The 17,564-nt window shown below is 32.9% G+C and overlaps 1 protein-coding gene across 1 annotated transcript; it reads right to left on the bottom strand.

Annotated features, from left to right (window-relative positions):
* Positions 1 to 10,810: 10,810 nt before the first annotated feature.
* Positions 10,811 to 17,339, bottom strand: ALF4 (aberrant root formation protein). The gene is made up of 14 exons (XM_020380060.3): positions 17,191 to 17,339; positions 16,769 to 16,945; positions 16,171 to 16,320; positions 15,288 to 15,360; positions 13,423 to 13,592; positions 13,254 to 13,313; positions 12,913 to 13,063; positions 12,751 to 12,810; positions 12,373 to 12,644; positions 12,185 to 12,256; positions 11,947 to 12,024; positions 11,652 to 11,855; positions 11,441 to 11,492; positions 10,811 to 11,136 (listed from the first exon to the last, which is right to left on the bottom strand). Exons 1-14 carry the CDS (start codon positions 17,278 to 17,280, stop codon positions 10,916 to 10,918), a joined length of 1,830 nt encoding a protein of 609 aa, XP_020235649.1. The 5' UTR covers positions 17,281 to 17,339; the 3' UTR covers positions 10,811 to 10,915.
* Positions 17,340 to 17,564: the final 225 nt, after the last annotated feature.

A 17,564-nucleotide genomic window follows, 5' to 3' on the forward strand; every position in this document is an offset into this window, starting at 1 on the left:
CTGGTTTACATTGTTGAAGATCATATCTACACGAACAGGTGTACTCGTTTCTGATCTTTTGTTATTGTTTGAATGGTTTTAACTCTTGAGATTAGAGAATCTCTGGAAGAGTTGTGTAAAGAGAAATCTTGAGATAGGTTTTTCTCAAGTAGGATATTGTGGGATCAATATTCTTGGGTTATATGTTTCTTGTGGAGTCAAGAAATGGTTTGTTAATCTTGTAGGTGTCAAGATTTGCTTGTTAAATTCATTGATTGGATATTGCTTGTGCAGGGTGCATGTAAAGAATATCAATAGTGGATTTGACTAGATTTAGAGGTGTATCTAAATCTGAAACTGGATGTAGGCCTTTGGATGGCTGAACCAGTATATATCTTGGTGCATGATTTTCTTAACTCTTACACTCTTTACATTCTGTATAAGTTTCATGATTAATGTTGTATGAAGAAAAACATTATCTGCAGAAACTGAACTTTAAAGATTCTTGGTAATTGATAAATTCAATCTTTACATATCTTGTTATTCAAATCTTGTTGGATAAGCTGTGCATTTATAACTCTGAATTACCTTTTTTGTTTAAAGGTTTGTTTTAAATCAAGATTTGTTTGGTAAAGATTTAGAAAGCAAAGAAGAAAAGGAAAAATAACATAGAATCTATTCAACCCCCCCTTCTAGATTCTAACCGTAGGGACCAACAATTGGTACCAGAGCTGTATCTTGTAAAACATTCAAGACTAGATCTTTAGAAAGGTTAGATGGCTGGTAATCAATTACCGTTTGCTGAAGGTGCTTCTATAAACAGACCCCCATTGTTTTGTGGAGATAACTATCCCTTTTGGAAAGTTAGAATGAAAATTTTCATGGAATCTGTTCATAGAAATATTTGGCAGGCTGTAATCACAGATTACAAAATACCCACTAAGATAGAGGGAGGAAAAGAAATTGAGAAACCATATGATAGCTGGGATCAAAGTGAAATTAGAAGAGCAGAGAATGATGCAAAAGCTTTAAATATCATACATTCTGCACTAAATTCTGATGAATTTTTTAGAATTTCAGTTTGTTCTACAGCAAAGGAAGCTTGGGATTTAATCCAAGTAACACATGAAGGAACTCCAGAAGTGAGAAGAGCTAGAAAGAACACACTCATTCAGGAATATGAAACCTTCAGAATGAATCAAGGTGAAACTGTCATGGATATGCAAAAGAGGTTCATTCACATAATAAATCACCTAAAAGGATTAGGGAAAGACTTCGTGGAAGAAGAAGTAAATGTCAAAATCCTGAAGTCACTAAACAGAAGATGGCAACCAACTGTCACAGCAATTACAGAGTCAAAGAACTTAGCTCAGATGACAAGTGCTGAGTTATTTGGAAAGCTAAGAGAATATGAGATGGATCTGTCAAGGATTGCTGATGAAGAACAAAAAGATAAAAAGGCAAAAGGTCTGGCCTTAAAGGTAAAAGAATCCTCAAGTGATGAAGAGGATAGCAGCAATGAAAGTTCTGAACAAGAAGAATTAAATCTAATGGTGAAGAATTTCAGAAAATTCATGAGAAGGAAGAACAACAATAATAGATTCTCCAGTCAGAAGAAATCCTTCAAGAAGAATGAAAACTCATCTCCAAAGTTCAAATGTTTTGAATGTGGAAAAGCTGGACACATGAGAGCTGACTGTCCAAGCCTGAAAAAGAATGAGGAGACGAAACAAAAGTTCAGATCAAAGAAAAAGAAAGCATACATAGCATGGGAAGATAATGCCTCAACAACTTCAAGTGATAGTGATGAGGATCAGGAAGCAAATCTCTGTCTCATGACCAAACATAATTCAGATTATGAGGTATATGATTCTGACTCAACTATTGACTCGTATGATGAATTGCAAAATGCATTTGCTGAACTGTATGCTGAAGCAAAGAAATTAGAAAAATCAAATAATGTTTACAAAAAGAAAATGACACACATGAGAGATAAAATTTCTGATTTAGAGAATGATAACAGGAAACTACTTTCAGATATCTCTAAACTAAAGTCACCATGTGAGAACTGTGAAACATTGTATGCTGCATTAAAAGCAAAGGATAAAGAAAAACAGAATGTTAATGTTATGAAATCCATTAATTCCCACTCATGTAACTATTGTATGAAATCTGGTCATAACTACTACAGATGCATGATAAGGAAATTTAGCATTCCTAGTGGAAAATATAAATGGATTAAGAAATTAGATTATGTACTCACTGATTCTCCAGGACCCAAGATCCATTGGGTACCAAAATCAAATTGAATAACTTGTGCTGCAGGTGTGCTTGAGAGCAAAGCAATCAATGTGGTACTTAGACAGCGGCTGCTCAAGACACATGACAGGAGATAAAAGCAAATTTATCTCATTACAGGAAAAAGAAGGAGGATCTGTAACATATGGAGATAACAACAAAGGCAGAATACTAGGCTCAGGCAGTGTTGGTAACAATTCCAATACTCTCATTGAAAATGTCCTGTATGTAGAAGGTCTCAAATATAACCTGCTTAGTATTAGCCAGCTTTGTGACAAAAATTACAACATCTCTTTTAATAATCAATGCTGTATGGTTTGTGATAAGGAATCAAATGAAGTCCTGCTTATAGGAAAAAGAGTCAATAACATATACATCTTAGACTTAGAGCATTCATCATCCAATTCTTGTCTCACATCACATGATAATGTAACATGGTTATGGCATAGACGCATTGCACATATAAATGCAGATCAGTTAAATAGACTTGCATCTAAAGATCTTGTTAGTGGTCTTCCAAAGATCAAGTTCTCTAAACAAGGACTTTGTGATGCATGTCAAAAGGGAAAGCAGACTAGAGCTTCTTTTAAATCAAAGAAAGTTATGTCAACCTCTAGACCGCTGGAACTTTTGCACATGGATCTCTTTGGACCATCAAGAACCAAAAGTCTAGGTGGAAACACTTATGCTTTAGTTCTCATTGATGACTACTCCAGATTCACATGGGTTGCATTTATATCCCATAAAGACAATGCTTTTAAAGCCTTTAGAATCATTTCAAAAAGAATTCAGAATGAAAAGGACTTGAAAATTAAATCTTTGCGAAGTGATCATGGTGGTGAATTTCAAAATGAATCTTTTCAAACTTTTTGTGAAGAAAATGGTATTAATCACAATTTTTCTGTCCCTAGAACTCCTCAACAAAATGGAGTTGTAGAGAGGAAAAATAGATCTCTAATAGAGCTAGCAAGAGCCATGTTAAATGAAAATGGTTTACCAAAATACTTTTGGGTTGATGCAGTAAACACTGCATGCTATGTTCTAAATAGAATCTTGATTAGACCTATTTTAAAGAAAACACCATATGAGCTTTACAAAGGAAGAAAGCCTGACATTTCACATTTTAAAGTGTTTGGCTGTAAGTGTTTTGTTCTGAATAATGGAAAAGACACTCTTGGAAAATTTGATGCTAAGGCTGATGAAGGAGTTTTTATTGGATATTCTGCAATTAGCAAAGCATATAGAGTCTTTAACAAAAGTACCTTATCTGTTGAAGAATCTATACATGTTACCTTTGATGAAACTAACATCCTTGAAAAAGGAAAATCTCTTAATGATGAAGATGAGATAGGTGACAGTATTACACAAGAAGAAGAAAAACTGGAACTACAGCAGAAAACACCATCTGAAGACACATCACTACCCAAAGAATGGAGGAAACCCAAAGATCTATCTCTGGATAACATTCTTGGAGATATAAATAAGGGAGTTTCTACTAGACACTCTTTTAATCTTCTAAGTGATGATATGGCATTTGTTTTTCAAATTGAACCATTATGTGTGGAACATGCATTAAAAGATGAATTCTGGATAATGGCCATGCATGATGAACTGAATCAATTCAAAAGAAATGATGTTTGGATTTTAGTTCCTTTCAATAAGAATATGAATGTCATTGGTACAAAATGGGTTTTCAGAAACAAACTAAATGAAGAAGGTGTTATAGTTAAAAATAAAGCTAGATTAGTAGCCAAAGGATACAATCAACAGGAAGGTATAGACTTTGGTGAAACATATGCTCCAGTTGCTAGATTAGAAGCTGTTAGGCTTTTACTTGCATTTGCTTGTGTGTTTGATTTCAAACTATATCAAATGGATGTGAAAAGTGCATTTTTAAATGGTCTAATTGATGAAGAAGTTTATGTAGCTCAACCACCTGGTTTTGTTGACTGCAAATTACCTAAGCATGATTACAAGCTCAAGAAAGCTTTGTATGGACTGAAACAAGCTCCAAGGAAATGGTATGAAAGGCTAAGTAAGTTTCTACTAACTCATGACTTTCAAAGAGGTAATGTTGATAAAACTCTTTTCATAAAGAGAAAATCAAAAGATATTCTTTAGACATCACTTTATCAGAGATCATGTAGAGAAAGGAGACTGTGACATCAAATTCATAATGTCAGAAGATCAACTTGCTGACATCTTTACAAAGCCTCTACCAAAGGAAAGATTTTTCAAGCTAAGAACCAATCTTGGTATCATTAGTGAGTCCAATCTATCCTAAATCTCATAATTAAAGTATGATTGTGTGAATATGCATGAAATTGCTAAGCACTTATAGGTTTAAACTTGATGTATGTGCACTCATAATAGGAAATCACACAAAACACAGTATGCCCTGTATCTGCACACATTTCACTGTGATAATCGATTACCTATCGGGTTAATCGATTACCACTCACTCACTTGCATAATTACCCTGTTTCAGTTGCGAGATAATCGATTACCAACTGGGTTAATCGATTACCTGACGCGAACCCCTGTTTTTTTTTGTACTCAAAAACCCTCTTTAAATCTGTTTCGAATTCAAATTAATTCAAAACTCTCTCCATTTTTACTTCAAACTAAAACGAACGAAACCCCTGGTTCCCTTTTCTATCTCAAAATCTATTTCAAAACCTAACCCTAAGCCCCATTCATGGAAAGTCTTGGCAAAGGAAAGCGTGTAAAGCACATAGCCAACAGAGATTACCCTCGTCCTACTACTCAAGGTCAAGGTACATCTAAAAAGAAGAAACAAGAGTCCTCTCGTCCAGAACCTGAAGAAGAATATTCTCATTCGTGGTTCACAAGGAAGTCTCAAGAGGAAACTTTCAATGAGTCTTTTGCTTGCAAAGACATTGTGGCTCCAAAGGTACTCTACTCGTCTTGGCTTATAGAGCAAGGTTTTACATTTCCTACTCTGTTATCTAGTCAAGGAGTTAGCAAATTTGTTGGGTTAAGTGGACTGTACTACCCTGATCTTGTTAGGGTCTTTTACTCAAATTTGGGAAGAGATGAAAATGGTGCTTTGGTTTCAGAAGTTAAAGGAATAAAAGTTACTCTATCTGCTGATGTATTTTTGAAGATTGGTGGATTAACCAGAAATGGTATTAAACCTACCTTCAATGAATTAAAGATGAAAAATTTCTCAATAGATAAAGATACGTTTTTTATGAGTATGCTGAGGGATGTTTCAGCCTGGGAGGCTAATAAAGAATACAAAAGAAAAGAAAAGAGGAAAATTACATATAATGCTGGAGGTCTACGAATGGAAGATAGACTCCTACATTATGTAATTGTCTGGATTCTGGCAGCAAGGGGGAGCAATCACGCACAAATCAGTGAAGAAGATATGGCACTGCTCGCAGCTTTTAAGAACAACATTCAAGTTGATTGGGTATATGTGGTAGAAGACATAATGCTAAAGACAAGGAGGTTAATGGACTGCAAGTGTCCATATGCTGTGTTCATAAGCAAGGTATTGGTGTTCTATAAAGTTCCCTTAACTGGTGAAGCAAGAGAGGTCACCAGAGATGTTCATTATATCAAGGATAGAGCTCTGAAAATGATGAAGCTAGTGAAAACAGATGCTGGTTGGATAGCAAAGGAAGATGTTCCTACTGCTGAGACTACAGAGCCGTCTCAACCTGAAGTTCAAACTGAAGAAGAGGAAGGTGCTGAAGAGCCCAAGCCTCTTTCTACTTTTGAGCTATCTGTTCTGGCAAAGCTAGATGACATCAGAGAAACTCAGAGAAGAGATTATCAAGAGCTGAAGGCTTGTTTTGAATCTATATCTGAACGACTGGATGCGATGAACATACCCTACCCTGAAGAACTTTAGTTATGCATTACATTTTAGGCACTGCATTTTAATTTGTTCTGCATAAATACTTTGATTTATATTTCAGACTTAAAGTTTGTAATAGTTGTAGTATTTGTATGCTTCTGAACATTTTTAATGCTTATATGATGAAAGTCTTATTAAGTGCTTGTTGTTTTTGTTGCATAAGTATCATGTTATTTCTCTGTTTACTCTGTTTTTTTTGGTTTGGTTAAGCCAAACAGGGGGAGAAATTCATGAGAAACTGATTAAATGTTTATATGGTTGTTTATGTATTGTATAAGAAAGAAATGGAAATAGAACTGCATAATGCTTTGTATGGAAGTTTTTGTTCTAGACATATGCAGGTTCAAATTCAAGTTCAAATTTCAAACAAACAAGTGAAACAAAACAACATGATGATCGTGAAAGTCAACATGAAGAGTTTGGCTCATCAAAACCAAAAAGGGGGAGATTGTTGAAGATTGAAGAATCTACATCTGGAAGATGTTCCCTAGAAGTTTTAGTTTTGATGTTTTGCTCATGTTGCTTTTTATTTTAAGCCTATGTCAAAAGGATAATGTATTGTTTGTTTAAAAGATTAGGCTTGTATGTGTTTGTTTGTTATGTGTTAAAAATTAGTAATTAACATGAAGGTGAAAATATCATAATACTCATTTTTCTTATTTCATTCATTGTTGAGAACATGAAGTATTAATTTACTGAGTGTTTGAGACTTTAAATGAAAACTTGAAAACATCAGAAATTTTCTGAGTTAAGGAATAGATTACCTGAACTGGTAATAGATTACCTGACTCATGTTGAAAAACTGATTGATACTGGAATAATCGATTACCATGTGTGGTAATAGATTACCAAACTGATTCTGATGATTTCAAGAGGAAAAAGGATCGTGTTAATCGATTACCTCTTTAAAGTAATCGATTACCTCTGTTCCAAATGTGAGTTTTGTGTTATTTTGGCATCGTGTTAATCGATTACCATGTTAGGTAATAGATTAAAACAGGAGCTGAAACAATTAGTTCAGTTATTCTAACTCGTGGTAATAGATTACCATCACAGGTAATAGATTATCTCCGTTATGAATATAACTGAAATAACTGTTTCCTTGCACATGAAAATTATCTTTAAATAAGATTAAAACTGAAGCTTTTAAAAGAGAATTTTCACACACGGAAAGAAGAGAAATACTTACACGAACAAGAGAGACTTTTTTTTAGAATACACATTACTGCAAAAGAGAAAAAGATTTTCTGAAAAAGAAAGAAAGAACATATCTGCTGAAAATCAACTTTTGGAAAAAGAAGTGTGCAAGATCAATTCAAGAAGATGAAGTTCATATAGAAAATTCATTCTAAACTGGTTTACATTGTTGAAGATCATATCTACACGAACAGGTGTACTCGTTTCTGATCTTTTGTTATTGTTTGAATGGTTTTAACTATTGAGATTAGAGAATCTCTGGAAGAGTTGTGTAAAGAGAAATCTTGAGATAGGTTTTTCTCAAGTAGGATATTGTGGGATCAATATTCTTGGGTTATATGTTTCTTGTGGAGTCAAGAAATGGTTTGTTAATCTTGTAGGTGTCAAGATTTGCTTGTTAAATTCATTGATTGGATATTGCTTGTGCAGGGTGCATGTAAAGAATATCAATAGTGGATTTGACTGGATTTAGAGGTGTATCTAAATCTGAAACTGGATGTAGGCCTTTGGATGGCTGAACCAGTATATATCTTGGTGCATGATTTTCTTAACTCTTACACTCTTTACATTCTGTATAAGTTTCATGATTAATGTTGTATGAAGAAAAACATTATCTGCAGAAACTGAACTTTAAAGATTCTTGGTAATTGATAAATTCAATCTTTACATATCTTGTTATTCAAATCTTGTTGGATAAGCTGTGCATTTATAACTCTGAATTACCTTTTTTGTTTAAAGGTTTGTTTTAAATCAAGATTTGTTTGGTAAAGATTTAGAAAGCAAAGAAGAAAAGGAAAAATAACATAGAATCTATTCAACCCCCCCTTCTAGATTCTAACCGTAGGGACCAACATTTAATCCTTTTGTTGGTTAGAAATTTATGTCTTTTTATGATGACTATCACTAGTTTATGAATGCCATGAATTTTAGATTGTTATATTGTTGGTTTTAATATATGTGTTTGTTATTTTTCTATTTTTGCATCATATTATATATATATATATATATATTATTTTTATTTTTATTTTTTATCCGCCATGGCAGTATGGCACTTAAAGGTCCTTGTCGCCATCTGCCATATAACCTTACTGACAACCTTGCTTGCAAGTAGTGACTTGGTCTTTTACATGATACTAAATTTTTTCTCTCAGAACTTTGATATGAAGGATATGGGTGAAACCTCCTATGTCATTGGCAAAGAAATTCACAAAGATAGATCTCTAAGGACATTGAGATTATCTTAAAAGTCCTACATAGAAAGAGTTTTGAAAAGATTTAATGTGCAAAATTGTTCATCAATTATTACACCTATAGTTAAAGGGGAAAATTTAGCCTCAATCAAAGTCCCCAAACAACATTGAAACAGGGAGATGAAAATAATTCTTTATGCTTTAGTAGTAGGTAGTCTTATATATGCTCAAGTCAACACTGGACATGATATTGCCTTCACAATAGGAATGTTGGAAAGATATCAAAGTAATCCAAGCATGAAGCATTGGAAGGCAACAAAGGGGTTATGAGATACCTTCAAGGAACTATTGATTATAAGTTGACCTGCAAATATATTGTTGATTTGGACATAAAAAAAGATACACATATTTCAATTTTGTTGGATGCATAAACTCTAAAAAGTCCACTTCAAACTATATATTCTTTTTAGATGAAGGTGTTATCTCTTGGAGAAGCAAAAAACAAACAATTGTTGAATCATCTACTATTGAAGTGAAATTCATCTGTTACTACAAAGCTACATCATTGACTAGATGGTTTAAGAACTTTGTTTCTGATCTTAAAGTTGTAAACTTTGTTGAAAGACCATTAAACATGTTTTTGTGACAATTTGACTGCAATATTCTTTTCAGCCAATAATAAGAGTGGGAGCTGATATAGATATTAAGTTTATGGTAGTTTGAGTCAAGAGAGTATTAATCTTTATAAAGTACATAGACATAGAATCCATGATAGTTGATCCATTAAAAAAAAGATTTTAAGCTAAAGTGTTTAAAAATCATGTAATTCAAATGAGTCTTACAAGTTTATAATAATACTTGTCCTTCCTTTTATATGACATTGCGCACATTAAAGTTAGTCATGAACATATTCACATTATATCAATAAAGTTAGGACCTAATATTTTACTAAAAAAAGATCACGCGTTGTAATATATGAAAATAAATGTTTAACCTAAAATATAATTGTCATGATTTGTATGTAACTATTTTTAGTGACAATATCAAATTTAAGTTGACATTTGATTGTCAAATAAAGATTGTCATTAATAATATATGAGTCAAGTGTGTTAAAATATAAACCTTAAATGGCTCATAATCAAAATTAATATAATTGTTACAATTTTTAAATTTTTTACATTATTAGTTTTTAATGGAGTAATTAAATTAAAGAGACAATTACATTTATGAGTTTATGAAGGATCTCGTCTTGTCTATAAAGTCATACTTCATTGGTTCACACATACTCAAAAATGATAGGCTATAAGACTTTTTTCAATTTTCTTTCTCTATATATTTTGTATGATAGGCTATAAGACTTTTTTCAATTTTCTTTCTCTATATATTTTGTTGTGAGTTTCTTTGCTTGTGATAACAATGACTATAAAGTGAAGGTAGTAAAAACAAGTATTAATAAGATAGTATCTAAGAAAATGTTGTTAATATTACTCTTTTTCTTTTGTAAAAAATGTCAAATGTGGGAACATGTAAGTGGTTGACACTTGAGAGATTGAGGAAGTAACATACATAACATTTCATTTAACTCAAATTTGTCACTAAAATAGATAAAATGTTTATTCAAGTTATTATTTTAAGAAAACATCGTCTTCAAGACTCAACATTTTATTTCTTTAATTTGTTGTAATTCAAGTTATTATTTTAGTCCACTATTGCAAATTATTGAAGCAAGAAAATTAGACTAAAACTACTACAAATTAAAGAAATAAAATAACCAGCAACAAGTTTTCCAAAGTGTTTATAAGATCCAACATCTAGTTATTTGAGTCGTATCATGTTTTAGAATGTTAACTAAAAGCTTCTAGCCAAGTGTCTCCATATCTCATGGGGATGCGTGAATGTGTTTTCATATTTTTTTTAATTTCATTTTACCATTTCTTATCAAAGAAATTGAAAAGTCTGATAAGCTTAATGATTAAACAAAAAAGGAACTAAAGAAACACCAATTAAACACAGCCTATTTTATGATTCATATGCTTTATTTTCATTCTTTTGAAAGGGGTTTCGCAATTCGCATTGTCACTAACTCTGCAATTGCATTGTCACTAACTCTGCAATTGCATTGTATTTGGCTATTCCAATGCATTACATCATTTATATGATGTATCTGAAGCTGTTTTAGCTGTTTTATCTGTTTCTAAATCGAACGAATCGATATAGTTTATTATTATGAATCACGATTCAAAAATTGGCTTGACGATTCACGATTTGAATTGCAATTCGATAAACTTGCTTTAGATGATCAACATTTCAAAAATAACATGTACCAATTTTTTTTCAAAAATCCTATGGCTAATGGGGAAGCTTATGTGGATTGCTTTAGCTTCTCTTCTACAAGTTCAATGCACCGGTACATCACCAACTCAAGTGGATTTAGGGTGCATTCAATGTCAACTGCAAACTCATCATAATCACTCTTGCTCTCTGCCATTATGCCTGTCACTAAGGTACGCAAAGGTAGCAACCATTCATCGTAGGCCTTCACTAAACTGTTCCTTGACAGCACTCCAGTGTGGTTTGTCTTTTCTGTTACCAATGAAATTGTCAAATCTTTCCTAATTAGACTTCATATAGATTGTGTTTGACAATCACAAATTATCAAACCACAAAGATGTAACATAATCTCAAATTTTTCAGAAAATTGGAAAATGAAAATTCCAGGTAAAAGCAATTCTGTTTAGGAACAATTAACCATTCAAGTGGTTCATTAACTCAAACTGTAACTCATTAACCACTGCTTGACATTGGATATATTTTTATCAAGAACACTTGTTGTGTAGTTTTCCCCTTTTTTGATTGGTTTAATTGATAATTAATTGATGCTACATACCTGCAGATTCTGTCATCAATACAAATCTGTATAGGTTGAGGGCTGACAACACCTGTGGATCATAACACATAATGCCATTAATTAAAACTTTTTCATCAGTTCATAACTCGAAAAGAAATGACAATAACACCAAATGCTACTTCAAATATATGCATTTCAGGAAATCAGGAATACATAAAATTACAAAGAACAGATGAAATAGAAAGAATACCGCATCACTCTGCTCAGGCAGGGAAGGAGGTCCACCCTGTGGAGGTCTTAGAACCAACTCCACCAACTCAAGGACACTTGGATTCCAAAATGATGTATCTGGAAACGCTTTGTTATCTATCTGCTGGGCAGTTTTTACTATTGATCTACTACTGCAGATTGTTGTATGCATTTCCTTCCTGACAAGATCGATGAAAATGGCGATCTTCAAAAAGACACAAGACTACCATTAGATGATTTAACTTTTGACAGCAAAATAAAGAACAAAGATAAACAAATTCTACTCAAGGGATTACCATTGAGGAAGAGTCGGTATTTGTAATCAACGCTTTCAAAATGTCAAATCTTTCAGAAATTGGAATATCAGCAAGTACCTAGTTTGAGTAAAAACCAGCATAGTACCAATAAAAATCTCAACAAAAACATGCCCAAGATAGGGATTAACAAACATCGTATATCTCAATTTCAAAAAATGCTCATTTCATGTTGCATACATAACTAGAAAAGAGGTGCTGTCTAGTATTAGGAACTCACTCCTTTTAACACAGCAAAGGATTTTTTTCTAAGTTCTGGCTCTGGGGCATACATGATAACCATTTTTACAGCCTGTAAGGTTAATGAGTAACATAAGAGAAACATATATCAGCATTTTCTTTCTTCATTGAGAAAGTAAAAGAATGAGCAAATGATAAACAGACATCAAAAACAGCAGTAAACATAACCTGCAAAGCCGAGAAAAGACTTGGCATATAAGATGACCATTCAGAATGTTCTTCATTGTAGTTTCCAGAGACATCTCCATCTGTGATGCAAAGCAAGAAGTCGGTAGCATGTTTCTTTAACTCCCATGGGAGATTTACAAAGGAAAGTACATGCTTTAATGTTCCTATTGCTTGCCACCTTTTTGTTTGGTTATTACGAAGTTCATCCTGGATGGCAATCAAATCCTCTTTAGCAGTATGAGCAACCCCCTCTGAGACATGCCCCCAAATTACTGGGACAAAAAGAAAAGAATGCAGTTTGATGGGTTAGTGAAAGAGTAACACAAAAGAAAAGGCAAGGATTCAATTACAGAAAATAGTAATTATCCGAACACAAACCTGAAAGAGCAGCACCATGTTTGACGTGGGATAAACAACCAGTACAGTGATCTTTATCTTCTGGAAAATTGAGGGGAAAAAAAACGTAAAGCAGTGTAAATAGTGCTTACATTAGCATTGATATAAATTAACAGTAGACACACAGTAAATTAAGAGTACTACCTCCAAACACAGAGCCAGCAACAGTCTCTACATCATAAGTTGTTAATAGACTGAGATATGATAAACCACAATATGAAGAAATTTGTGACAATTGTAATACCAAAGAAGGGCAACTGGAAGCTTTATAGCTTATGCCAGCTGAAACAAGAGCCTGAATAGTGCATGGTAACATATTAAATCATATTAGAGTGGATCATAAAGCCATGTCATAAGTAATCAATTTTACTACAAGTAGTTAGAAGAGAAATACAAATAAGAATAATAAAGTTTTTAATGCAGTACAGAGACATCTACCATGCATTGCATTCAGCAAAAAAAAAAAAACAAAAAAAAAAATCTACCATGCATTGCAGGACATATAGGCCAAGAAGATCTCGGAGTTTCTCTTTTGCATCCCTCTCCTATTGTCAAAATGGAAAGGGAAAATAACGTCAACAAAATAATTGAAAATAAATCAGTCATTTAAGCTTTTCTAACAAAGAAGAAGATAATTGTTTGAAATTGACGGACCAACTTATTACAAACTTCATATATAGAATTTGCAATATCAACAGCTCTGTCAAACACATCCTCAAGTTCATCATCTTCTGACTCCAATGACACAGCCTTCAATACATTCAGAATTATAGGAACAGCTTCTTTTATATGCTCAAACTGACGTCTCTGAATTGAAATAAAGACTGAAAAGACAAGTATGGAAAAAAAAAAAAACTTGAAACATTGCAGCTTCAAATAATTGACAGAGACAAAATGAAACATAACTGCTCAGCCCAAAACTAGCATATAGGTTTTGCATTTCATGAATCATCAACAAAGATAACCTTCAACATTAACATAATGGCTATGTGGTAAGATAAATTCTCCATTGGTCTTCATGCTAAAACAAAAATTAGTCTAATAAAATCTGCAATACAATAGGCAGCTAACAAGACTAGGTGTTTTAATGTCAAGCTGAAGCTAAGGACCTTAGGGATACTTATTTTATTTGTGATTAGGTACAAAAGTCCAAATTTCAAATATGAATCATTTAAACCTCACAGCATAAAAAAAAAATTATATTTCACCAATGCTCTCCATTATTCAATCCAAAAATTGCTTCAATATCGTCCAGAGAAATATAATTTCTTCACTGAAAGAAAGCAATATAGTTCTTTCTCATCCATATCATGTCCCTTAACCCAAAGGAAAACTGTCTCAGATTTGATTGTTATGAATCCTGTTAAACTCTAGTTCAAGTCACTGTGTTAAACCTAAAAAATTTATCCACATAAGAACCATTCAAAATACTGAAGCAAAAGCATACTGTCCTGTTAGTGTTCAGGAATAGTTTCTCTGGTTCCATCCTTTATTTATACATGTGACCAAAATCCAATAGAAACATCTCTTTTAAATTGATCCTATTTGCTTAGTGTAAGAGTGGTGAAAAAATTATAAATAACCTCAATATATATCTTAACATAACAAGTATCCATAAAATAAATATCATATTCAATTTTCTCAACATTAACATAGTATAGTCATTACATAAATCTGATTAAACTCAGGCTGTGAACAAGAAAATAAGCCTGGATTATAATTTAAAGGCAAGAGAGGGTAATGACTAAGGAGTGGGTTCTCTTCATATCAAGCCCAAAGCAACTAAGATTCAAGAAAACCAATGTTTTAAATCCTGATAGTGGAGCGCAGTAGCTGGCCCCAAAAACAGTATAGCAAGATAGCATATATTGGGATACCCATCATTTTGAAATCTTTTATATAGTTTTTATAATGTTATACTATATACATATAAATTCTCAAAAATGATAAAAAAAAAGACACTCAAAATTTATGACATTTATGATTTAACAATAAAAAAAATCATAGGTGTCTTGAGTAAACATACAAGTCAACAAAAGTCAAAAACAAGTTTCCAAGATAGTAACCATCCATCATTGTCATCTTCTAAATCCAAGTCTTCTTTATCATTTTCACTATTATTAAATCTATCGATTTCATTTTTTTGTTAAATCCCAAAAAATAACCTCCAAAAAAGTTTTAATGTCTCTGTTCAGAGGAATTTTTCAGAATCAAAACATATCACTGCTATAGCGTCTGCTACAGCCGCTATTTGATTTGCTACAATAAACCACCCCACTACAGCCGCCCTATAGCATGCAGGGGGTGCTAGACACTGCTACACAACTATACACTATATTTAAAACCCTGAAGAAAACCGAAAATAAGTTCATAAATTGAATCCAGTCAAGTGATTCACATGCCCTACATTGAAGTGATTAACTAGGCAATTACTGCCATCTTTCTTTCACTGAACAGAGATTACAGTTTTATATTCTATCTATCCATTGATTAAAAAGGTCAGCGCAATGAATTATTACCCTTAGAAAGCCCCGATAAAGGAGGGAGAATGTAACTGGAAGCCTTGGTCATCTTACTTGAGTAACCTAATGTCTGTTCAATAAATTAACAGAAGCATATGGATCAACATATTAACCAAAATTAAATAAATTAAAATCCAAACTGTCACTGACTTGTAGTTCTTTGCATGACAATTATGATATAATTATGAGAAAATGAGTTTTTCTTTTTTATATATAGAAGACCATTTGATAGAAAGTGAATATTTCAGAGTGAGCAAGGATAACAACATAGCAGGAAGTGAAAGTGAGAAATACATGTGTAGGAGGTGTGGGGTTAAATGATGGGTTTGCATAAGGTGGAAGGAAATGGATCACAAGTCAAGAATAAATGCGAAATTCAAAATGCGAAGTAGGTACATCTGTAAATATGGAGGTTCCTATGGTACCTGTGCTTTTGGCATCATTTGACTAATTGGATTCTACATTGAGGTTTGTTCAACAAGCATCCAATAGTCATTAGTATTGCCAACTCATGAGGAGGGGGCATAACAAAAGTTACCAAAGAATCCATTTGTATATACACATTAATGCATGATTTCACTTAGTCAAATTATCTACTTCAACTCAGCCAAAGTGGTAAGCAGATATTAAAAGATGTAAACAACAAGTAACATATATTAAATAGAGCAGAACATATCTATTTTGTCCTCAAAGATATACGTATCATCAGGCTGGCTCACATTATGAAATACATCAACTCGATCCTTACTTGTCAATTTATGCCATCAAATTGGTCACTTACGGACCAATTTGATGCCTTTGGTTAATGGAGAATTAAGGTGACAGTGTGCGCGTCTTTGAAGTGCTAATATACATTTACTCACAATAAAGGCAAACTCACGTTACAGAGAATCGAGAGCATATCCCTTGGACCACATTTCTCAATAAACTGATCGATGATGCTAATTGCCATGTCCAAAAATTTACTTGAAACCACCACAAACTTTGAAATAGCCTTTGGCAGTTCAAAGGAAAGGGCATCAACAACTTCCTGCCACATCACCAAACAATCAATACATCACTCTTGGTGTTACTCTATCTCTATCTCTCTTTTACCCTAAACTGTGAGCTTGAAAGAATATGTTTCAGTATAAAATTATTAAACTCCCCTTTCTAGTCCCATAAAAGGTTTTTGTATAAAGTAAAACTAGATGCCCCCAATGTAACTGAATTTGGCGCAGCTGTTTCCACGCATATTGAATGAAGATCAGATGACTCAAATCTCAAATTAGTGTTTTAAGTCCAATTTATTGAGCTAAAGTACGAGTCATTTGATCTTCATCCAATAGTTCAAACTTGGCAAAATGCATGGAAAAGTTGACTGTAGAGATTTTTTTCTGTTAACATGCCTCTATTTATTTTTTATTTCCAAGTCTATATTATGGAACACTTAAAAATCCTGAATGTGAAACATGATTGAAATGTTAAAGTTAACCCACCTGGTCAAGAGAAGGAGAACAAACATATCTATGGATCTCAGAGATAGCTTCAAATGCAACATTCTCTGCATTATCACTGTCTGGGTCAGACCCAGCAGCATCCAGCAAAGAATCAAGAAACTTAATAAGCTCTGAAACTGACTTTTCAGACTCATGAAAATCTCCAGCCTCTGCCAACTACCAAGTATAATTCAACCATCACAACCATAGCATGTTAGTAAATACTAAGCTTTCAACTCATAACAACACAAGCATAAGCATTCATTTTTTAACTTTTTTTTTCGTTGTCCTATTTCCTCACCATAGTTAATAATCACCACTAATCAAAGTTATTTAAATAAATAAATAAATAAAAAAACACATAAATGAAATTCTATAAAATCAAAAATAACAGTTAGGAAGCAAAAAGTGATTGATCTTACTTTAGAGCATGACTCAAGAATTCTTCGAAGATTGCTCCGAGTGTCAGAATCCCGAAACGACACAATTTCGCGCTCTACAGACACCGACATGAGTGTGAAAATGAAAAACCAAAGAGAGTGTACACCTAAACGGGGAACCCCTTAAAGTACAAAACGAGGGCAAAACAGTCATTTATGATTCGAGAAGCCAATTATTTTCTTTATTTTCATAATTTTGTAAATATTGATTTTAAAAAAATTGTGAACATTATTTTTACTTTTATAAAATGTGTAAATTTTGATATTTTAAACCGTAAAAAATTAATATTCTTTTCTAAAATACCATATCATTCTTTTTTAGTTTTAGCAATCATTTAAAAATGAATAAACAATAA

This window comes from Cajanus cajan, chromosome 9 (genome assembly GCF_000230855.2).
Source record: "Cajanus cajan strain Asha chromosome 9, NIPB_CcT2T_4, whole genome shotgun sequence".
In the NCBI taxonomy this organism is placed as follows: domain Eukaryota; kingdom Viridiplantae; phylum Streptophyta; class Magnoliopsida; order Fabales; family Fabaceae; genus Cajanus; species Cajanus cajan.

What these genes read in the sequence shown, in the direction of transcription:
- ALF4 (XM_020380060.3), bottom strand. Translation starts at nt 17,280, where the DNA reads ATGTCGGTGTCTGTAGAGCGCGAAATTGTGTCGTTTCGGGATTCTGAC. An exon ending in TTCTTGAGTCATGCTCTAAA is followed by an intron (nt 16,946 to 17,190) that starts GTAAGATCAATC and finishes TATACTTGGTAG; the next exon opens with TTGGCAGAGGCTGGAGATTT. An exon ending in ACATGGTGCTGCTCTTTCAG is followed by an intron (nt 12,645 to 12,750) that starts GTTTGTGTTCGG and finishes TTTTTGTCCCAG; the next exon opens with TAATTTGGGGGCATGTCTCA.